The sequence below is a fragment of the Salvelinus sp. IW2-2015 genome, linkage group LG3, assembly GCF_002910315.2.
Source record: "Salvelinus sp. IW2-2015 linkage group LG3, ASM291031v2, whole genome shotgun sequence".
Classification (NCBI taxonomy): domain Eukaryota; kingdom Metazoa; phylum Chordata; class Actinopteri; order Salmoniformes; family Salmonidae; genus Salvelinus; species Salvelinus sp. IW2-2015.
This window is the reverse complement of record NC_036840.1, coordinates 22,188,094-22,209,567: the sequence shown is the minus strand read 5'-3', so window position 1 is coordinate 22,209,567 and position 21,474 is coordinate 22,188,094. Positions and strand designations below refer to the sequence as shown.

The 21,474-nt window shown below is 46.4% G+C and overlaps 1 protein-coding gene across 1 annotated transcript in view; it reads right to left on the bottom strand.

Moving 5' to 3' along the window:
* LOC111952582 (phosphofurin acidic cluster sorting protein 1) overlaps positions 1-21,474 on the bottom strand; it is a 67,112-nt gene that overhangs the window by 24,650 nt on the left and 20,988 nt on the right. Inside the window, exons 2-6 of the mRNA XM_023971409.3 lie at positions 9,357-9,444; positions 8,451-8,467; positions 8,166-8,188; positions 6,333-6,346; positions 4,345-4,380 (exon numbers count right to left, since the gene is read on the bottom strand). Of these exons, the coding sequence (XP_023827177.1) occupies positions 4,345-4,380; positions 6,333-6,346; positions 8,166-8,188; positions 8,451-8,467; positions 9,357-9,444 (178 nt within the window). The remainder of the gene's footprint in view (positions 1-4,344; positions 4,381-6,332; positions 6,347-8,165; positions 8,189-8,450; positions 8,468-9,356; positions 9,445-21,474) is intronic.

Genomic DNA, 21,474 nt, shown 5'->3' with positions numbered 1-21,474 from the left:
AGAGCGAAAGAGGAGTGATGATTGATGTATTGGCCAGGGTACGTACAGGCTTGCATAACACTAAACACGGAGAAATCATGGAAAGCAATTCAGCGAGTCCATTCATTGAGCAAATGGAAATAAGAAAACAAAGAAGAAACGACTCCTAGCCTGCTAAGCAAAGCTCATGAAAAAAGTCGTAGAGAGGTATATATGAATAGGGAGCAGGCCACGCACTGAGGATGTCAGTGGAAGAGCCAGCAAGCATGAGAAAACTAATTATTCTTACTGCCTCAGAGGAACTCCCCGTAAAGGTTCAGTGAGAAAATGTCCCTACAATGCTACCCTAGAATGGAATTATAAACTGTACTTTAAAAAATATATACACAAAAGCGTTGGGCTCTGATCGTCCAAGACCTCAATAATCGGCGAACTTGGTGCTAGAGGGATGTAGAACTACTCTGACCTCTCAAGATCGCTGGCTCACGAGCACCAAATAAGGGAGCGCCCTCTTATCTCCCTCTCCTTCACTGGCCCTGGCAGGCCAGTCATAAAATCGGCACAATCACACCTGGGCCCCCCCACTCACGAGTTGGGATGTTAAAGGGTTTCACTGCCAAATCTCGGAAGTAATCCCTTTAAAACCTTCGAACACCCACAGTCTAAATGGAAATGGTGAAACATGCCTAAAATTAATCGCGGACGGGAGTAGGAGTCAGAAACAGTTCTGTGGGACACATAGCATTATACGATTAGACGCTAGAAGACAAAGGATAGACAAAAAGAGAGCACACACAGATTTGTCACAGGAAAGTGAGGCGATCAAGTCAGTTTACAAAATACCTTTTGTTCCCTGGACGTACTCGAATGAAAGTCAGACTGTGAATCTTGTTGCAACAACAACACATCACACACAACGCACACACCTTCCTTGCCTTTCTCTACATCAAAAAAATACCTCACTTCACAACCGCAGCATTAGACCACAAGTCTCTGGGTATTAGCTTAATGCATAAACAGTCATCCAATTGGTATTTACGTATGAATCTATCGCCCCCCCCTCTGCGCTACTCAATGTCCCCCCTCTTCTATGGCATCCACCTCCTCCTCCCCTCGTCTCTGGCATCCCACCCTCTGTATTTGCTATCTCAATCTCTGTATCTCCTCCTTCCCTCTGCCTTCTCTTCTCATGCTCTCTCACTATCTCTGTCTGTAATCCACCACACTCCCTCCGTTCCTCTCATCGCTGTTCTCTTGCCCTAGTACCCTCTCTCTCTTCTCTCCTCCTCTCATCGTACACGCCACTGGTATCCCCTTAGTCATGCCTACCCTCCAATCCCGCGGAGCAGAGAGAAATATCACTCTCGCCACACAACAGAGGGCAAACACGAAAGCGGATTAAACCACATATTCTGTACCACAAGGCCTGGTGTTCAGAACAGCAAGTCAGCTCTCCCCCCACCCCTTCTCTCTGCAGTCTGGTCACATCCTGGCTGTGTTAATTCGTCAATCTACCACACTCATAAACTACCATTTTCATCATCTCCACGCACTCACACCTAACGTTATTTTCCATCACATGCACCATGACCTTATACCACCGCGCAAGTTCTTCTTTCATTTGCAACTCTCAAAAATCACTGCCATGTACACCGCCTTTGGCCGTCTTACGTACTGCGAGTTCAGAATGAGACACGAGTGCTGTAGACAGAAATGCGGTAGGTACTCTACACGAGGGTACTTTACTCCATATCATGGCTTTGTATATAGTAGGCTGTCGCTGCGGTTGTCCAGACGAAAGGTTGAATCCACTAGTAGGCTCTTTTAGCCTAAAAAGGCAAAAACAAAATAGAACTTAAAAACCAACTGTTAGCCTAAGCTGTAACAAGAATTACAAGCAATCTACGTGAAAAGGTAGACCCCTTGTCTGAGCTTGGGGGCCAACAGGATGGCACCGCGAGCAGGTCCCCGGAGCACGCGTTAGTAGTTCTGATTGCGCTTTCTGGTGACAACTCTTTGTAAAGGCGGGTGAAAATTGTCTCGAGATCGTCGAACCATACGTGGTACAAATCAAGGATGAGACATTCGAGATGAATAGTGAATTGATTAAAAATGTCGAATAGAGTTAAGGTGAAATAAAAAGGTTTTTAGAAAAATGGAGGTGGTGGCCGACCTCAGCCAATGTTTATGTGACCCAGAGCCAAGGGTCTTGCGTAGCCCAGGATGGTTCTGGCGGTCTCATAGCCCAAGCTTTTGCTGCCGACGCCTGCGCTCACTGATTGGCAGAAAAGTCAGGCCGTAAAGCTTGGAATTGTGGCTGTCTTTGGCTCCTCGTGGTACAGCAGAGTGGGCGGTAGCGGCGTGACTGGGGATCCAAGCAGGAACACACACACCAGACGCAGATAACCCATGAACGCATCGAAGCCTCAGCTTAAGCCTGACCACCATGCAGAGGCCCGGCTTGCAGGTTACGAGTATCGAGCTCCTAGACCTCTGGGGGTGTGTAGTTGTATGTATAGTTATCCAGCGAGAGGATATTTCGAACAGTTCTGCTGCCTGCCCCATAGTCTGGAAGCTTTGGTAATTAGAGTCCCCTCGGGAGTGTGTGCGGTGGTATAGCTTGGAGAGACGTACCTGACCCTGCTGGATGGAAATGGCGACTAGTGTTTACAGGTGTCAGTGTTTGGGGGGTATTGTTTAGCATGGAAGAGATAAAGGTGACAATCTCTGTTTATGTGATGAAGACGCGCTGATCCACAGTGTGCTGACTACTCCGCTTCTGAATCCAAGGATAAAAGCGGGACAGTCGGGATTGGTTTTCTATTCGTGATGGCGGGTACGTGATGGTGTGTGTGTGTTTGAAAGAGGAAGGTATAGTAAGTCGTGTGAAGCCGGGTACCTGGGCTGTAAAAGAACTCCGCAAAAGAGCCGGCCGGCATCATCTGATAAACACCAGTACGATGTAAAAATATCAACAACAACATGTGCTGTTCTGCGCGCACTCGTCCTGTCTCAGAGTAATAAAACCTGATTTAGTGTGGGGGGCTGAAATGAAACTGGCTGATAATAAGACCCTGGAAGCTACGAATAGATCAAAAGAGTGCATTATATCACCACATACCAAATATGGCTGGTTTTAGATGTGTCCTCTCACCTCCAGTAGCTTCTCTCACTATCGGCGTCATTTCTCTTTCTTCTTTTTCTTTTCTTTTTTTAACCACCCCACCTCTCTTTCGTCGCCCACTCCATACTAACCACATGACCCTGCCCTTCTGTGTGATTCGTAGGTCTTTCTTCATGGCAATATGTAACAGAACACTCCGGTGTTTATCCCTTATGAATAGGTCCAGGACACTAGAACATTTGGGTTACCTTGAGGTGCAAGTTGGCAGCTGGTGAGAGTGAATGGCAATAGCAGGTCCACGCGTCTAGTCACGTTGAATAAGAGAATTGGCAAATAGAACAACCCATCCATTCTCTCATGTACACTAGAACAGGCTCTCAGGTCTACGCTACTTTATGCACACCAGACCATAACGAGCTACCATAATACGTGAATGTTTTCACAGGGTGTGCCAGTTGTGTGTGAAGACAGTATGGCAGATAGTGTGTTTATCGCTCTCGGTAAGGACCGTTAAGTGCCTACTGTAACAGTATGTGTAACAGCAGTCCCAGCCTTCTGTCGGCACGTTAGAGCCCATGGCAATGACATTAACAGTATGAATGAATAAGCGTGTAATAACATAGATAGATGATCTGGCATTAGAGCGTTTACGTATGTGTGCTAGCGAGCCCCTAACATTGTACAGGTAATGTGATAACAATAGGTAGTGTGCAGACCAGCCTACTGGTACAGTATGTGTATATACAGTAGTAAGTTGTGGCAGGGCCCAGCGCCTACTGCGTCACGGAGTAATGTGTAACAGTATGTGAGTGTCGCATTCCCAAGCGCTATCACCTTGCCCTTTCCATGTTACCCATCCAGTCATTTCCCCGTTCGTAGACCTAGTAGTAAGTATCGCAGAGGCAGCCCTACTCGTTTCAGCTATTCTGTACCAGTTTAAGTTAGGTTTCTGTGCCATACGGCCAGCCCTAACTCGGAACAGTAATGTGTTTAACAGTGCTAGCTCCAGTGCAGGGCCCAGCCCTACTGTACAGTATGTGTAACAGACTGTAGCTGTGCAAGGGCCACCCACTGTACATTAATGTGTAAACAGTAGTTAGTGTCAAGGCCAGCCCAACTGTACAGTATGTGTAACAGTAGTAGTGTGCAGGGGCAGCCCTACTGTACATTAAGTGTACAGTAGTAATGGTGCAGGCCAGCCTACGTATCGTAGATAGTACTATAGTAGTAGTAGTATGTACCTGTAGAGAGAAGGTGGAGCTGATCAGGTTCTCCAACTTCTCCTCTGTCAGCTCCCTTCGCTGTCTCACTGCTGTACAGATCAACAAGATCTCACACTATTGGTACCTTTCAGGATTTTTTCTGTCTTTAGTATACATTTATCCTTCCGAGATGGGGGTAATTGAGGGTAGACCAGGGATGAAGGGAGGGAGGGTATGAACTGAAAACAGCGTGTAATCATAGTGTGCAGCAACCGACCTGGGGATAGTTACAGGGGAGAAGGAAGGGGAATGGAATGAGCCAATGTGATGAAGAGAGCTAAGGGATTTATGTAGGTGAGCACGGAGAGTGGGAGGGTTAGAGTGAGATTGGTTAAAGATGGGAAGGTTGCAGGGCCATGATTGGGTTGAGAGATTACGCCAGGACAAAAGCCAACCGGGGTTACACCGTACCTACAGAGTCAAAACAAATCAGCTAACTGCTTCACCTTGACAAGATTGCCCAATGGGGACATCAGACTATGAAAAACGGGAGATGTGGATGACGATGAAGAGCGGAAATAGGCATGGAGAGAGACAAGAGGAGGAGAACAGAACAGGGGAGTGAGCAGCGGGAAGACAGAAGTATCGAAATTGAACACAAGTAACAAGAGACGAGCTCGATTCCGAGACGTAGTAGCCAGCGAAGAGGAAGGAGGAAGACTAGCACGCGAATCTTGAGGAATCAGCAGAGCCAAGTGCTCCCGGAAGCGCCATTCTACGTTGAAGCCAGAAGAAGAGAAGAGGTGGGCCGGCTGGGCGAGAGAAGTAGATGGGTTGGGAACTTGTTAGAAGAGCCAGATAGAAAAGTGCCTCTCCAATCTGAACTAGGCCCTAAACAGTGTCACGATCGTGCAAACTACAATCGGTACAGCCACTCGCAGTCCTCTGAGCAGCATTCTGAGGGTCTCTTTGCCACCCAGAGCGGACGATGAACCAGACGTCAGGTCTGACGTGCAGCCTACCTTTAGGGACCCATGAACCTCAAGCTGCTTTTTTCAGGTGTAGAGCGTTTCTGAGAAAGGCCCACTAGCGCGAGACAGTAGGAACTAGTGGAGCAGGGAGGGAGGCGATAGTGAGCTGCTGGGAGATGGGACTGAGAAAACTGCACGCTGCAAAACGCAAAGGACACTATCTATTTTCTACTGGGGTGTGTCCTTAGACGTCAGACCGAAGACACGGTCGCTACAAGGCGAGCAAAGTCTGACGTTTCGTACATAGGAAAAACTGCAATACGCACATATTTAGCATAGACACGATGTGACGTTAGCAGAATTAATACAATTATAATGGTTAAATCGTCCCACTTGGTGAAGTGTACTTGACTCAGTCCGTTCCTTTACTTTTTTTTTCGCCTGTACAGAGAAGAGACGGGAAATCTTTCCTTCGCAACATTCATCCAATTGCTGTTACAGTCGGATCACAGCTGAACAAAAAAAAAACGCAAAAAGGTAAAATCAATAGTCCTTTTATAATTGAATCACACCTACAGATCCATCAAACAGCCGTTGTGGGGAGTGGACTATCACAAAAAGTGCCCCCCAGAAACACCACAGCACAAGACATCAAGGAGCCAACGCGCACACATGGGAGAGATGGGATCTCCATGGATGTGAGAATCAGAAGTGGGGTTTTGTTAAGGCCTGGAAAGGAAAGATTGGATGTGTTTTTGATTACGGAAAGGGATGTGGTGGCCTGGAAGGAAGGACGAACGAGACGCCAGGACTAAACATATCCAATGATCAATTCTTAGCTAATTTTATGGATTTTGACACCTTTTTTCTTTCTTTCCTCTCACATTTCGTCATACCCCATTTTCAATACTTGCTCAATCGCTGCAATCCCCAACGGGCTCTGGGAGAGGCGAAGGTCGAGTCATGCGTATCGAGATCCTAACTGTAACGTCCTAAACAAATGACTGAGCGCACAGAATGGAGACAGACTCACCCCACCCTCGCACGCCAACCCACCAGCCCCGCTCCACCTCTCTGCTGGCTTTCTTTCCTCTAACCCACTCTTGCCTCCACGCTTACACCCTCCTTGACCGACCAACAAGACACCAGCAGTCCAAACCAAGACACAATGATGTTGGAGAGAGAAACTATCAGTTCACGAAAGATCGATGTTGACCGGAGAAATTATTCACAGGTTCAGTCCTGCACGGCGCGCCTGTGGTCTGCGCGCCCACATACTAACTATGCTCAGCTAGAGCGCAAATGAGAACAAACGGCCAAGGGTAGAGAGGGACCACAACGGACCAAAGAAGCCCAGATCCCACTAGAAGCCGCCCCCGGACGATGCCTGGGGACGTGAACCTCAAATTTTGCCGCGGGACCACACTGACCTCTATGGGTGACCTGGTTGGCTCCGCTGGTCATGGCCTGCGGTTTGGGTTGGGACGAAGGAGAGACATGCCTCGGGGATGTGGTTAAAGAACCCTGGGATCGGGTATAACAGTAGACCTCCGTGCAGAAGGCCCTGCGGATGGCGAAGGTGCCATAAGTAGGCCGATCTGGGTCGAGGGGGCGTCAAGCTCAGGAGGGGAAGTTCAGAAACTGTATTATCTTAGTCTTCGCCTGAATATTTGCACAAGAGTCCTTTGTCACTTATGTCGGGTAATATTCTGGAAGCGACTTATTTGGTGCTTAAGTTAGGACCTGTGTCGAGCTTGTGCGTAGTTTCTGGGGGATTTTTGTAAGCAATCCCACAGGCTTGTGTCTGAGTGGATGGGTTTCTAAAATTTAAATGGACTTTAATTGATTTACCTTTTGCGTTTTTTTTTTTGTTCTGAGGTTCTGTGTGATCGACTTGTTGACTAAAACATGCTAAAGTTGAAGAAGTATCACTTGCACTGATATCGAGCACACAGATTCAGAAACCCGATTCCGCCTATACTCTATTTAGGGGCAACTCGGGGAAATAAAAATAAAAATGGATCTGTTATTATCCAATATGACTTGTAAAGCGGTTTCCTTGCTTCTTAGGGCGTTCACTTAAATATTAGAATGCGGTTTGGTCGACACGTCAAAGGTGTGTCTTGTGTGTGTATTTATCCCTGTGTGTACGTATACAGATCTTAGGTTAATGGTATTGGTTGACACACCACGTATCTAGAGCGTCTATTGTAATCGATGAGGCTTTTTTCTGTTACGGTACTGCCTTATTTTTCACTTGATTTATGGCTACAGACTTGGTGAGTAATAGATCTTCTATCGTAGAAGTAAACTAAGTATCATAAGTTAACGCAGCTATAGACAAGTGACACAGTTATCATTTGGCGACAAGCTCATTTCGTACTCTCTCGTCATCGTTACACCGCATGTAAATCTGTTTGTATATAAAATACCAACAATTCTTGCAGAGTAGTCTGCCGCTTTGCCTTGAATGACATTGACCCATCCTTGCACCAATTCACTCCTTGGCGATATCTCATACAACTAATCCATGCGTCGAAAGGACTACATCGGACAAGGAGTAAGGCTCTCTGTCAAAACAGTGTTGAAGGGACGTGTTCGCGTCATATCACTGTACGCTTGAGTCTAAATACTCACTTATCGGCAGGTGCTGTATGCCCGCCTGACCCGCTAGAATTCACAATCTGCGGCTTACCAACTCATTCCGTCAAAGCCACCATTGTTTCACTCATATGGTGTGAGGAATACAGTTCGTATGATCCCAAATCATTCAGCTCTCTCCCATCACCTCTCCCGCCTTCCACCTTGCCTTACAATCAGTCCCTGTCCTATTGCTTCTGTTCAATTGCCTGTGTTGCCAGGGTCTATGTGTCTTTCGGTCTGAAAAACATAATGATAGCTCATTCTCCCTCCTCCCTACATACACTGCGCCGAAGACCCAGCAAGAAGCGATCTTGCACGTTACTCTTTAGTGTTCTTCTTATAGGCTATAGTGCTGCATTGAGTTCCTATAAGTTTACACATCACAGGACAGTGTCACCCTTCCCCTGCTCCTCCCTGTCTCTCCCTTTTCCCATCCTTTTCCCCTCTCATCCATCCACCCCGCTGCTTCTGTGATAAGGCTGTTTGTTTGGACTCTGTGGTACGTCCAATGACAGTCTTTAACCAGATTACTCTACCCTCCCCGTCCCCTCTCCCTCCTCCTCCCTCACCTCCCTCTCCCTCCCTCCCTCCCTCCCCTCAGGGTTCTAAAGCGTATCTGAGGTCCAATGAGATCTTGTTGTCTTCAGGGGACTGATCAGAGACAGATCTCAGCTCACTTCTCTCTACAGGTACATACTACTACTACTACGTAGTACTTATTACAGATACAGTAAGGGCTTGGCCCTGCACACTACTACGTTACACATACTGTACAGTAGGGGCGGCCCTGCAACACTGCTACTGTTACACATAACTGTACAGTAGGGCTGGCCCCTGCCACTACTATGTTTTTTTTTTTAACCAAACAAAAAATACTGTACAGTAGGCTGGCCCTGCCACACTACTAAACTGGTTACACAATACTGTAGCAGTAGGGCTGGCCCCTGCCACTACTACTGTTAACATACTGTACAGTAGCTGGCCTTTGCACACTACTACGTTACAGCATACTTGAACGTAAGGCTGGCCCTGCACACTACTACTGTTACACATACTGTACAGTAGGGCTGTCCTGCACACTACGTACTGTTCACATACTGTAACAGGTAGGGCTGGCCCTGCACACTACTACTGTTACAGCATACAGATGATCATTGACGTACCACAGAGTCCAAACAAATCAGCCTTTATCAACAGAGACAGACGGGGTGGATGGATGAGAGGGGAAAAGGATGGGAAAGGGAGAGAACAGGGGAGTGAGAGGGGAAGGACAGAGTATAAGAAGAACAAGAGACGAGTGATGGCGAGTAGAGGAGGGAGAGATGGAATTGAGGAATGCTGGGCATTGAACAGAAGAAGAGAAGAGGTGGGCGGGGAGAGAGATGGGTAGAATTCAATGAAAACAGTGCACGATAGTGATCTCGGGTCAGGCGGCACCTGTAGTTTGACAGCGATGACCACAGACGTCAGGTCTTTGTCCAGCTCCTTCAGCATGATCAGCTTTTTCAGGGTCAGGTTGAACAGCCTGGAATAAGACAGGAGAGAGAGAGAGAGAGACTGAGAAAACTGCACTGCAAACAACATTCTAGGTTATTCGAGAAGACACGGTCGCTACAAGGAAGGTACCGTACAGAAAACCACATTACATAACCTGTACGTTCAATTAACCATTATGGTAATGTCACATTGTAGCTGACTAGTCGATTTTTATTTATTTTTCCCGCTGACTAGAGAAGGACGGGATCTTTCCTTCGCATTTCCAATTGCTGTTACAGTCGATCACAGCTGAACAAAAAAAAAACGCAAAAGGTAAATCAATAGTCCTTTAAATTGAATCCACCTCAGACACAAGCATTGTGGGATGCTTACAAAAATCCCCCAGAAACTACAGCACAGCTCAGACACAACCGCACCCACTGCTTCCAGAATATTACGCTAAAGACTGAAAATGGAGACTAGACCTCACCCACCCCTCGACCCACCCCTGCCCCGCTCCCCTCTGTTCCCCCACCCCACCTCCTTCCACCAACAGAACAGTCCAACCAGAAGGTCAGTGTGTTGAATTATTCACGTCCGGGGCCTCAGACACAACTTAAAACTAAAATAGGCCTGGGCAGAGAGATGTAGGGAGGGAGAGGGGATGGGAGTGGGGCAGGGGGAGGAAAAGAGAGATATTAGAGAGAGATAGAGAGAGATAAAGACAGACAGACAGCAGGGCTAATCGCTGCTCTGCTAATGTGGCCTGGACACAGCAGGGTAATGACTGCCATAAAGAACTAGTTAGTGGACAGGACAGACACCAACATCGGCTCCATTCCAAACCAACCCTCAGGCCCTAACCCGTAACCTCTAGTCACATTAAGCCAGATATAATCAGGATTGGATAATGTGGTAATACTAGCTGCAACTTGCCTAGTCTTGTAAACCCAGACCCTAGGCGACAGTGACTAGGTTTCAATGATGGACTCTTTTGGCAAGTTTGATAACGGGGGAAAAAACTGTTCTTGTCCTCTTCAGACAATTCTCCTAAAAAAAACGTACAAATTAAAATAAAAACATTATCACCAAGCAGACTTGCTACAACGTCCCGGTTCAAAACCAAAGTTTGCAGGCAAAACCTTTGCATTGGTTTTAGTGAAGTTAGTTAACACAAACTGGGGCGGCGGGTAGCCTAGTGGATAGGGCGTTGGGCCAGTAACCGAAAGGTTGCTGGATCGAATCCCCGAGCTGACAAGGTAAAAACCTGTCGTTCTGCCGCTGAACAAGGCAGTTAACCCACTATTCTCCGATAGGCCGTCATTGTAAATAAGAATTAGTTCTTAACTGACTTACCTAGTTAAATAAAGGTTAAATATATATATATTTTTAAGCCACTTGTGAAATGCACTCATTAAAAATAACCTAGCCCCTTGGGGGAAAGGGGTAAAACTAGCACCTTGGGGGTAAAACTAGCCCCTTGGGGGAAAGGGGTAAAACTAGCACCTTGGGGGTAAAACTAGCCCCCCCCTTGGGGGTAAAGGGAAAAGAAACTAGCCCCCCCTTGGGGGTAAAGGTAAAGCTAGCCCCCTTGGGGTAAAGAAGCTAGCCCCCCCTGGGGTAAAGAACTAGCCCCCCCTTGGGGTGTAAGAGCTAGCCCCCCCTTGGGGGTAAAGAAGCTACCCCCCTTGGGGTAAAGCAAGCTAGCCCCCCCTTGGGGTAAAGCAAGCAGGCCCCCTTGGGGTAAAGCAAGCTAGCCCCCCCTTGGGGTAAAGCAAGCAGCCCCCCTTGGGGTAAAGCAAGCTAGCCCCCCTTGGGGGGAAAGCAAGCTAGCCCCCCCTTGGTAAAGCAAGCTAGCCCCCCCTTGGGGGAAAGCAACTAGCCCCCCCTTGGTAAAGCAAGCTAGCCCCCCCTTGGGTAAAGCAAGCTACCCCCCCTTGGGGGTAAAGCAAGCTAGCCCCCCCTGGGGGTAAAGCAAGCTAGCCCCCCTTGGGGGTAAAGCAAGCTATCCCCCCCTTGGGGGTAAGCAAACTATCCCCCCCTTGGGTAAAGCAAGCCACCCCCCCTTGGGTAAAGCAAGCTAGCCCCCCCTTGGGGTAAAGCAAGCTAGCCCCCCCTTGGGGGTAAAGCAAGCTAGCCCCTCCTTGGGGTAAAGCAAGCTAGCCCCCCCTGGGGTAAAGCAAGCTAGCCCCCCTTGGGGGTAAAGCAAGCTAGCCCCCCCTTGGGGGTAAAGCAAGCTAGCCCCCCCTTGTGGGTAAAGCAAGCTAGCCCCCCCTTGGGGTTAAAACTAGCCCCCCCTTGGGGTAAAACTATCCCCCCCTTGGGGTAAAGGTAAAGCTAGCCCCCCCTTGGGGGTAAAGCTAGCCCCCCCTTGGGGGTAAAGCTAGCCCCCCCTTGGGGGTAAAGGTAAAGCTAGCCCCCCCTTGGGGGTAAAACTAGCCCCCCCTTGGGGTAAAGGGTAAGCTAGCCCCCCTGGTAAACTACCCCCCCTTGGGGTAAAGGGTAAAGCTAGCCCCCCTTGGGGTAAAGCAAGCTATCCCCCCCTTGGGGGTAAAGCAAGCTACCCCCCCTTGGGGGTAAAGCAAGCTACCCCCCTTGGGGGTAAAGCAAGCTAGCCCCCCTTGGGGGTAAAGCAAGCTAGCCCCTCCTTGGGGGTAAAGCAAGCTAGCCCCCCTTGGGGTAAAGCAAGCTAGCCCCCCCTTGGGGGTAAAGCAGCTAGCCCCCCCTGGGGGTAAAGCAAGCTAGCCCCCCCTTGGTAAAGCAAGCTAGCCCCCCCTTGGGGGTAAAACTAGCCCCCCTTGGGGTAAAAACTATCCCCCCCTTGGGGTAAAGTAAAGCTAGCCCCCCCTTGGGGTAAAGCTAGCCCCCCTTGGGTAAAGGGTAAAGCTACCCCCCTTGGGGTAAAACTAGCCCCCCCTTGGGTAAAGGTAAAGCTAGCCCCCCCCTTGGGGTAAAACTAGCCCCCCTTGGGGGTAAAGGGTAAAGCTAGCCCCCCCGTGGGTAAAGCAAGCTAGCCCCCCCTTGGGGTAAAGCAAGCTAGCCCCCCTTGGGGGTAAAGCAAGCTAGCCCCCCCTTGGGGGTAAAGCAAGCTAGCCCCCCCTTGGGGTAAAGCAAGCTAGCCCCCCTTGGGGGTAAAGCAAGCTAGCCCCCCCTTGGGGTAAAGCAAGCTAGCCCCCCTGGGTAAAGCAGCTATCCCCCCTTGGGGTAAAGCAAGCTAGCCCCCCCTTGGGGTAAAGCAAGCTAGCCCCCCCTGTGGGGTAAAGCAAGCTAGCCCCCCTTGGGGTAAAGCTAGCCCCCCCTCGGGGTAAAGCTAGCCCCCCCCCGGGGTAAAGCTAGCCCCCCTCGGGGGTAAAGCTACCCCCCCTCGGGGGTAAAGCTAGCCCCCCCTCGGGGTAAACTACCCCTTGGGGTAAGGGGTAAAACTAGCCCCTTGGGGTAAGGTAAAACTAGCCCCTTGGTAGGGGAAAACTAGCCCCTTGGGGTAAGGGTAAAACTAGCCCCTTGGGGTAAGGTAAAACTAGCCCCTTGGGGTAAGGGTAAAACTAGCCCCTTGGGGGTAAGGGGTAAAACTAGCCCCTTGGGGGTAAGGGGTAAAACTAGCCCCTTGGGTAAGTAAAACTAGCCCCTTGGGGTAAGGGAAAACTAGCCCCTGTGGGTAAGGGGTAAAACTAGCCCCTTGGGGTAAGGGAAAACTAGCCCCTTGGGGGTAAGGGGTAAAACTAGCCCCTTGGGGTAAGGGGTAAAACTAGCCCCTTGGGGGTAAGGGGTAAAACTAGCCCCTGGGGTAAGGGGTAGAACTAGCCCCTTGGGGGTAAGGGGTAGAACTAGCCCCTTGGGGGTAAGGGTAGAACTAGCCTTGGGTAAGGGTTAGAACTAGCCCCTGGGGTAAGGGGTAGAACTAGCCCCTTGGGAAAGAGGGATCTTGATCCAGGAGGGGATTGAATATCTCTGCAGTAACCAAGAAGTTTGATCTTGACATCTAGCCACTGAGCTAACAAGTTACAAACCAAATGCATAGCTGGAGCCCTGAGCTGCATAGAATGACACATCTAAGATTTCTTATAGTTATACTCAACTTACTGTATAGTTATAAGCAGTGGCGTATTGAAAATCATACCGCTGGTATATCGAAATACCCCGGTATATGAGACTGGTCATAAACGGTCTTGGGTGGATTTGGGAACAGGTTACAGAAGGGCTGGGGCCTTCCATTAGTGAGGTAGTAATGCTGATATGGACAGGAGGTTTGGATTTAGCACGGATATTCCAGGAGAGAAATGTCTGAGTAAAAAAAAACATGATCCGGACCTTAACACCAGACGTTCGTTGTGCTGAATGTTGATGCTCCGTGTGTTAAAGTACTTATTCAACTTTTATTAAAGAAACGTGATGATGGATTAAGGATGACAAGGTAGGTCGTCAAGGACATGATCCTACCTGTTAATTGTTCTATTTATAAGTCCATATTTCCATACAGGAATTTGTTACATACTGTGAATATTCATAATCACTTTAGGAGTATCATGAAACATTTCCATTAATTGCTAATATAAAGTACCTCCAACACCTACATTTTTAGAAGAGACCGTCCGAAACAAATAAACATTCGTAAGCCAAATTCATAATAAAGTCTCTTGAATGGAGAGCAAGTCTGCCGGACTGTCCAGTGCCTGACCATATTTACAAAGTGTCTCCGAGTACAGTAGGAATGCTGATCTCGGATCAGGTCCTCTCAGTCCGGATCATCTTATTCATTTATGATTTTAAAAGGATAAACTGATCCTAGATCAGCACTCCTACTCGGAGTTACTTTGTGAATACAGGCCCAGTAACCTTTACTACCACAGCGCCCTCCTGCTCTGTGCTAGGCTGAGATAAAGTCTACCTCTCTCATTGACTGCCTGTCTCTTTATGAGGCCTCGACCTTACAGAGACATCACTCACTGCTATCATAAACCCCCAGCTATAAACTCTGTCTCTCTCTCCCCCCCCCTCTCGGTCTCTCACAATTCAATTCAAGGGCTTTATTGGCAWGGGAAACATATGTTAATATTGCCAGAGCAAAGGACGTAGATAAAACAAAAAGTGAAATAAACAATCAAAATTAACAGTCAACATTACACTCACAGAAGTTCCAAAAGAATAAAGACACTTCAAATGTCATATTATGTCTATATACAGTGCTGTAACGACGCTGTAACGATGGGCAAATAAATTACAAAAGGGAAAATAAGTAAACATATGGGTTGTATTTACAATGGTCTGTCTCTCTCTGTGTCTCTCTACCTTCCTCTCTCTTTTTCATGCTCTCTCACTCTCCACACAAGGGTCAGACAAGACTTGTAAAAACACAAAGAATCCCTGTCTGTCATAAAATGGTACCAATCTGTGTGAGTGTGTCAGGAGTGTTAGTCACACGGCAAACATTTAGCCCCCTGCCTGTTGAAATACCACAGGAAAAAAATACCATGGCGCCTTGACAAATACCATATTAAAAATGGTGACACATACTATAGTAGATCCTACTGTTCCAAAACACCCAACAGCTAAATGTATGCTAATCCAATCGCTCCTCTCACTGACATTTATTCTTATGTCTTCGGCATCTGTCTGCAACAGCATAAAGCACCTATTTTGACGTTCGAAGCGCGTGTCAATATGATCTAGTGCCAGCAGTGAAATGGGGCTTGCCAACTACGATACAAAGCCTTTGCATACATTCCCCACCATGGCTTCCAGTAGAGAAAGGAATGAATATGGGACGAAACTTTGATGTTTACGCACCAGGCTGTTGGAGGGGATTTAAAAATCGCTGACTGCAGCTTTAAGAGGCACTTGCAATACGGTTCCCTTGGTAACAGAGACCATCATGGGACTTGTAACCTTGCTGTGTCATACAAGCAAGCTGTGTCCAAGACACATGATTACGCACCTCCCCACCTTTCAACTTCCCTCTTGTGCATTTTCTCAATCCTTCTAGCTGACCTTCAGGAAACCTCCCCCCTCCCTCCCCGTTTCTCCTCCTAGGTAGTGGTTCGGTGATCAGTAGTAAGGCAGGGAGAGTCAGTGTCAGTAAGAGATAAAGGAGTGGGGGACTCTAACACATTCCCTCTCCCCTCTAGCTCTTCTTTGACATTCCCTCTCTCTCTTCCCCAGCTTATCATCTCTCTCTCTCACACACACACACCTCATTAGTACCAGGCACACACACACACAGCTATTCTATACCAAGGAAAATAATAATCAACTGCACAAACACACACTGCTTCCAACCAGCAGATTCATAACAAACATCACTGCGTGTCTGTCTGTATGGCGGCAAGCCAGCCTTCTATACAGCGTCTAGTTATTTGTCACCTGTCCCGACTCACTTAATACTCTCAATCCAAAATGGTAAACTATTCCCTTTATATAGTATGGATGTATTGTTACACTCAGGCTTCAAACTCAACTACTACCCTCAGACTAGAGGTCGACCGATTAAATCGGCATGGCCGATTTCAAGTTCGCATAACAAATCGGTAATCGGCATTTTTGGATGCCGATTACATTGCAATCCACGAGGAGACTGCGTGGCAGGCTGACCACCTGTTATGCGAGTGCAGAAAGGAGCCAAGTTAAGTTGCTAGCTAGCATTAAAACATATCTTATTAAAAAACAATCAATCTTAACATAATCACTAGTTAACTACACATGGTTGATGATATTACTAGTTTATCTAGCTTGTCCTGCTTTGCATATAATCAATGCGGTGCCTGTTAATATATCATCGAATCACAGCCTACTTCGCCAAACGGGTGATGATTTAACAAAAGCACATTCGCGAAAAAAGCACAATCGCTGCACCAACGTACCTAACCATAAACATCAAAGCCTTTCTTAAAATCAATACACAAGTATATATTTTTTAAACCTGCATATTTAGTTAAAAGAAATTCATGTTAGCAGGCAATATTAACTAGGGAAATTGTGTCACTTCTCTTGCGTTCAGTGCAAGCAGAGTCAGGGTATATGCAGCAGTTTGGGCCGCCTGGCTCGTTTCGAACTGTGTGAAGACCATTTCTTCCTATAAAGACCGTAATTAATTTGCCAGAATTTTACATAATTATGACATAACACGGAAGGTTGTGCAATGTAACAGCAATATTTAGACTTAGGGTTGTCACCCGTTCGATAAAATACGGAACGTTTCCGTATTTCACTGAAGGAATAAACATATATTTTTTTTAATGATAGTTTCCGGATTCGACCATATTAATGACCTAAGGCTCGTATCTGTGTGTTTATTATATTATAATTAAGTCTAAGATTTGATATTTGATAGAGCAGTCTGACTGAGCGGTGGTAGGCAGCAGCAGGCTCGTAAGCATTCATTCAAACAGCACTTTCCTGCGTTTGCCGGCAGCTCTTCGCAATGCTTGAAGCACAGCGCTGGTTATGACGTCAAGCCTATCAACTCCCAAGATTAGGCTGGCAATACTATAGTGCCTATAACAACATCCAATAGTCAAAGGTATATGAAATACAAATTATATAGTGAGAAATAGTCCTATAATTCCTATAATAACTACAACCTAAAACTTCTTAACTGGGAATATTGAAGACTCATGTTAAAAGGAACCAACAGCTTTCATATGTTCTCATGTTCTGAGCAAGGAACTGAAACGTTAGCTTTTTTACATGGCACATATTGCACTTTTACTTTCTTCTCCAACACTTTGTTTTTGCATTCTTTAAACCAAATTGAACATGTTTCATTATTTGAGAATAAATAGATTTTATTTATGTATTATACTGTATTAAAGGTAAAATAAAAGTGTTCATTCAGTATTGTTGTAATTGTCATTATTACAAATATATATATATAAATAAATAGTCAGATTAATCGGTATCGGCTTTTTTTGGTCCTCCAATAAATCGGTATCGGCGTTGAAAAATCTAAATCGGTCGACCTCCACCTCGGACGCACCAATCTCTGACCTCTGACTCGTGGTCGTGTGCTGGTGTACCGTCGCCTGGTTCCTTTGGTGTGGCCCCCCAAAGGGGTAGAGCTTACCCAAATGCCTCTTTGGGGGTTGGGGGTTCAAATATCAAAAGGGCACCATGTGAGGATTTAAGCTATCAGTTCCCCCCACCACCCTTCAATCCTTCACACACATCGACACACATCTTACAGTAAGGCTCCTTCAATCTGCATGGGGGAGGGTGGGAGGGAGGGAGATAAGAGAAAGGATGAGAAAGAGGGGGAGGGCGGAAAGAGGACATAAAAAAAAAAGTATTTATATAGCCCTGGTTCTGAGCCATTTCAAAGGGAAACTGACAGTCTTAAAATAGAACCGTTGGAGTGTAGAGTGACCAACGACTATCAAGGGAGACACACTGTGGAGATGAACGTCTATATTGTTGTTGTTGTTGTTAAGACAACAGTATAAACCTTGGCATAACCACAATGTTACACGTGTTTTCCTGTAAGGGCACAACAGATTGCATATTTAGTACAAGTACAGTACATGTCCAACTGAATTCTCATGTATTCTGGGATTCGTCAAATGAAAGGCAGATGAACTCAGTTTAGACAAAGACGTCATCACTGGTTGTGTTGCAATTCCGTTTAGACCCGGTTGGTCGTGATTGGTTGTGTTGTGGTCAAACAGAAACCGGGACCATCTTCGCTAGATGTACAGTCGAACAGAGAGAAACTGTCATCACTGGTTATGTTACGGTTGAGATGGAGTTTCCGTTGGCCGGGAATAGACGGCCTTTGGCCCATTTATTTTTTAAAGCCGATAAATAAAATTGGCACCGGCCAATTGTCCAGGAGAAGAAGAATAAATCCCATTGCGAAAATAATGCTTTGTAATTTTGCGAGAGTGTACAGTATATTCGTTATGTATCTTATTTATCATGCGTACAGCATACAGATACAGAGCCATTGAGCGTAAAATCTGTCAGACAGCTGCTGCAACAGCATCTCAAACAGCAAATGCATCGGCAACGGAAGGCAGGCTTCACACACACCACTTCAAATCAAATTTTATTTGTCACATGCGCCGAACACAACAGGTGTAAGCACCTTACAGTGAAATGCTTACTTTACGAGCCCCTAACCAACAATGGAGTTTAAAAAATATATTTAAAAAAAATACATCTAAAACTATAAGAATTAAAAGTAACAAGTAATTAAAGAGCAGCAGTAAAATAACAATAGTGAGACTATATAAAGGGGGGTACCGGTACAGAGTCAATGTGCGGGGGCACCGGTTAGTTGAGGTAATATGCACATGTAGGTTGAGTTATTGAAGTGACTATGCATAGATGATAACAACAGAGTAGCAGCGGTGTAACACCTTCCTCTGCAACTGGATCCTGGACTTCCTGACGGGCCGCCCCCAGGTGGTAAGGGTAGGTAACAACACATCCCCCACGCTGATCCTCAACACGGGGGCCCCTCAGGGGTGCGTGCTCAGTCCCCTCCTGTACTCCCTGTTCACTCATGACTGCACGGCCAGGCGCGACTCCAACACCATCATTAAGTTTGCCGATGACACAACAGATGACACAACGACCAGACAGCCTATAGGGAGGTCAGAGACCTGACCGTGTGGTGCAAGGACAACAACCTCTCCCTCAACGTGATCAAGACAAAGGACTGAGCATGCCCCCATTCTCATCGACAGGGCTGCAGTGGAGCAGGTTGTGAGCTTCAAGTTCCTTGGTGTCCACATCATCAACAAACTAACATGGTCCAAGCACACCATGACAGTCGTGAAGCGGGCACGACAAAACCTATTCCCCCTCAGGAGACAGAAGATTTGGCATGGGTCCTCAGATCCTCAAAAGGTTTTACAGCTGCACCATCAAGAGCATCCTGACTGGTTGCATCACTGCCTGGTATGGCAACTGCTCGGCCTCCGACCGCAAGGCACTACAGAGGGTATTGCGAAAGGCCCAGTACATCACTGAGGCCAAGCTTCCTGCCATCCAGAACCTCTATACCAGCCTGTGTCAGAGGAAGGCCCTAAAAATTGTCAAAGACTCCAGCCACCCTAGTCATAGAAAGCTCATTCAGTGCGGTCTTAGTGCCAGCATCAGTCTGTGGTGGTATGTAGACAGCTACGAAAAATAGATGAAAACTCTAGGTCGATAGTGTGGTCTACAGCTTATCATGAGATACTCTACCACAGGTGAGCAAAACCTCAAGACTTCCTTAGATATCGTGAACCAGCTGTTATTGACAAAAATACAGTCAGTCGCCCCTTGTCTTACCAGACGCCGCTGTTCTCTCCTCTCGATACAGCGTATAGCCATTCAGCTGTATGTTGATAATGTTGTCGCTCAGCCACGACTCCGTGAAGCATAAGATATCACAGTTTTGAATGTCCCGTTGGTAGTTTAATCTTCCGTGTAGGTAATCAATTATATTTTCCAAAGACTGCACGTTTGCTAGCAGAACGGAAGGAAGTGGGGGTTTATTCGATCGCCTACGAATTCTCAGAAGGCAGCCCGCCCTCTGGACCCTTTTTCTCCACCTTCTCTTTACGCAAATGACGGGGATCTGGGCCTGTTCCCAGGAAAGCAGTATATCATTCACGTCGGGCTCGCCGGACTCGTTAAAAGGTAAAAAAGGATTCTGCCAGTCCCCGGTGAGTAATTGCAGTTCTGATACCCAGAAGTTATTTTCGGTCATAAGAGACGGTAGCAGCAACAATATGTACAAAGTTATAAAAATAAGTTACAAACAATGCAAAAAAAAAACACGATCAGTTAGGAATACGTAAAACGTCAGCCTTGTTCTCCGGCGACATCTTGTTCACTTTGCAATGCGCTGGAGGCCGTATGCATTTTGAAAACATATACTTAATTGTTTGAAACCTGAAAGTTTTACTACACATGATGAGGCATGTCGAACCTTGCTTCAAAGTAGTGTCGTGTCTTTGGCTATGCCGGATTAAGTGATATGACGGATTAAGTGATATGACATGCTATTCTATAAAATCCTTTCTCCGTAATAACTATTACCTGATTGAGCTAATCATGTAAATGTAATTAACTAGAAAGTCAGGGCACCACTAAATAATATTTATAGAGCTGTTATCTTCCGAATAAACTCTTAAAGACCTAGTAATATTTAACATCAATAGCAGTCAATATCAATCGTCACCTTATTTCAGTCTCATCTGAAAGTTGTAAATTCTTGGTTATCTTCACGAACCCTGGCTAACAAGTTGAATCAGCAATACAAAATTGGGTTTAATTATTTATTTCCGAAATGCCTAACTAATCACACAGAATTACATATACACAGAATGATCAACCTTGATTACAATTACATCATAAGGAAAACGTCCCTAGCGGACGGAACAGATATGACAGCTGGTTACACAAAGAAAAGGGGTCTGGGTTTGAGTGAAAGAGCGGAAGACTTGAGGAACAAAGGTCCCAGCCATGCTATCTAAATACAGTATCTTATGATTCTAAATTACCGCCCATTTGGAAAAGGAAAATGCAATAAATATTACTCTGAGCTGCGCTTCGGTAGTTGGTGGTAGATGGAGTCCTTGTCCTTTGAAGAATGTCTCTTGGTGTAAATTGGATATGTTGTAGTAACGTCGTTGTGTAGTACAACGGGATACTCTGTCTGTTCTTTCATAATTACGTTTGCAGCTGCTGTTGCTAACTCAACGTGTAGGAGGTATCACTTCTGTAGTGAATAAGAGTTCAAAGTTCATACCATTCGCAACCAATGTTGGCTTAGGTCTGTAGTTGACATGTTAGTCCTTTTTAACGCAGAGGCTGCAGACCTCACATACTTGGAACACAGGTTACATTTTCGTCAAGGCTTAAATAGTGGAGGGAGAAAAGGGGTGTGTTTCATAATTACAACCTATGTCTCTTCACGTGGGCGGCCCACGAGTCGGGCTAATTCAACATGAAAACCCAATTCTCACATTTTAGAAGCTAAAATCACATTTCAATCACATCACGAATTTTCATATTCAAACATTTAAATTGAACAACAATAACTCTGATGTGTAGACTTTCCACTGTAGACTTTCCACTGTAGAGTTTATGTCAATCT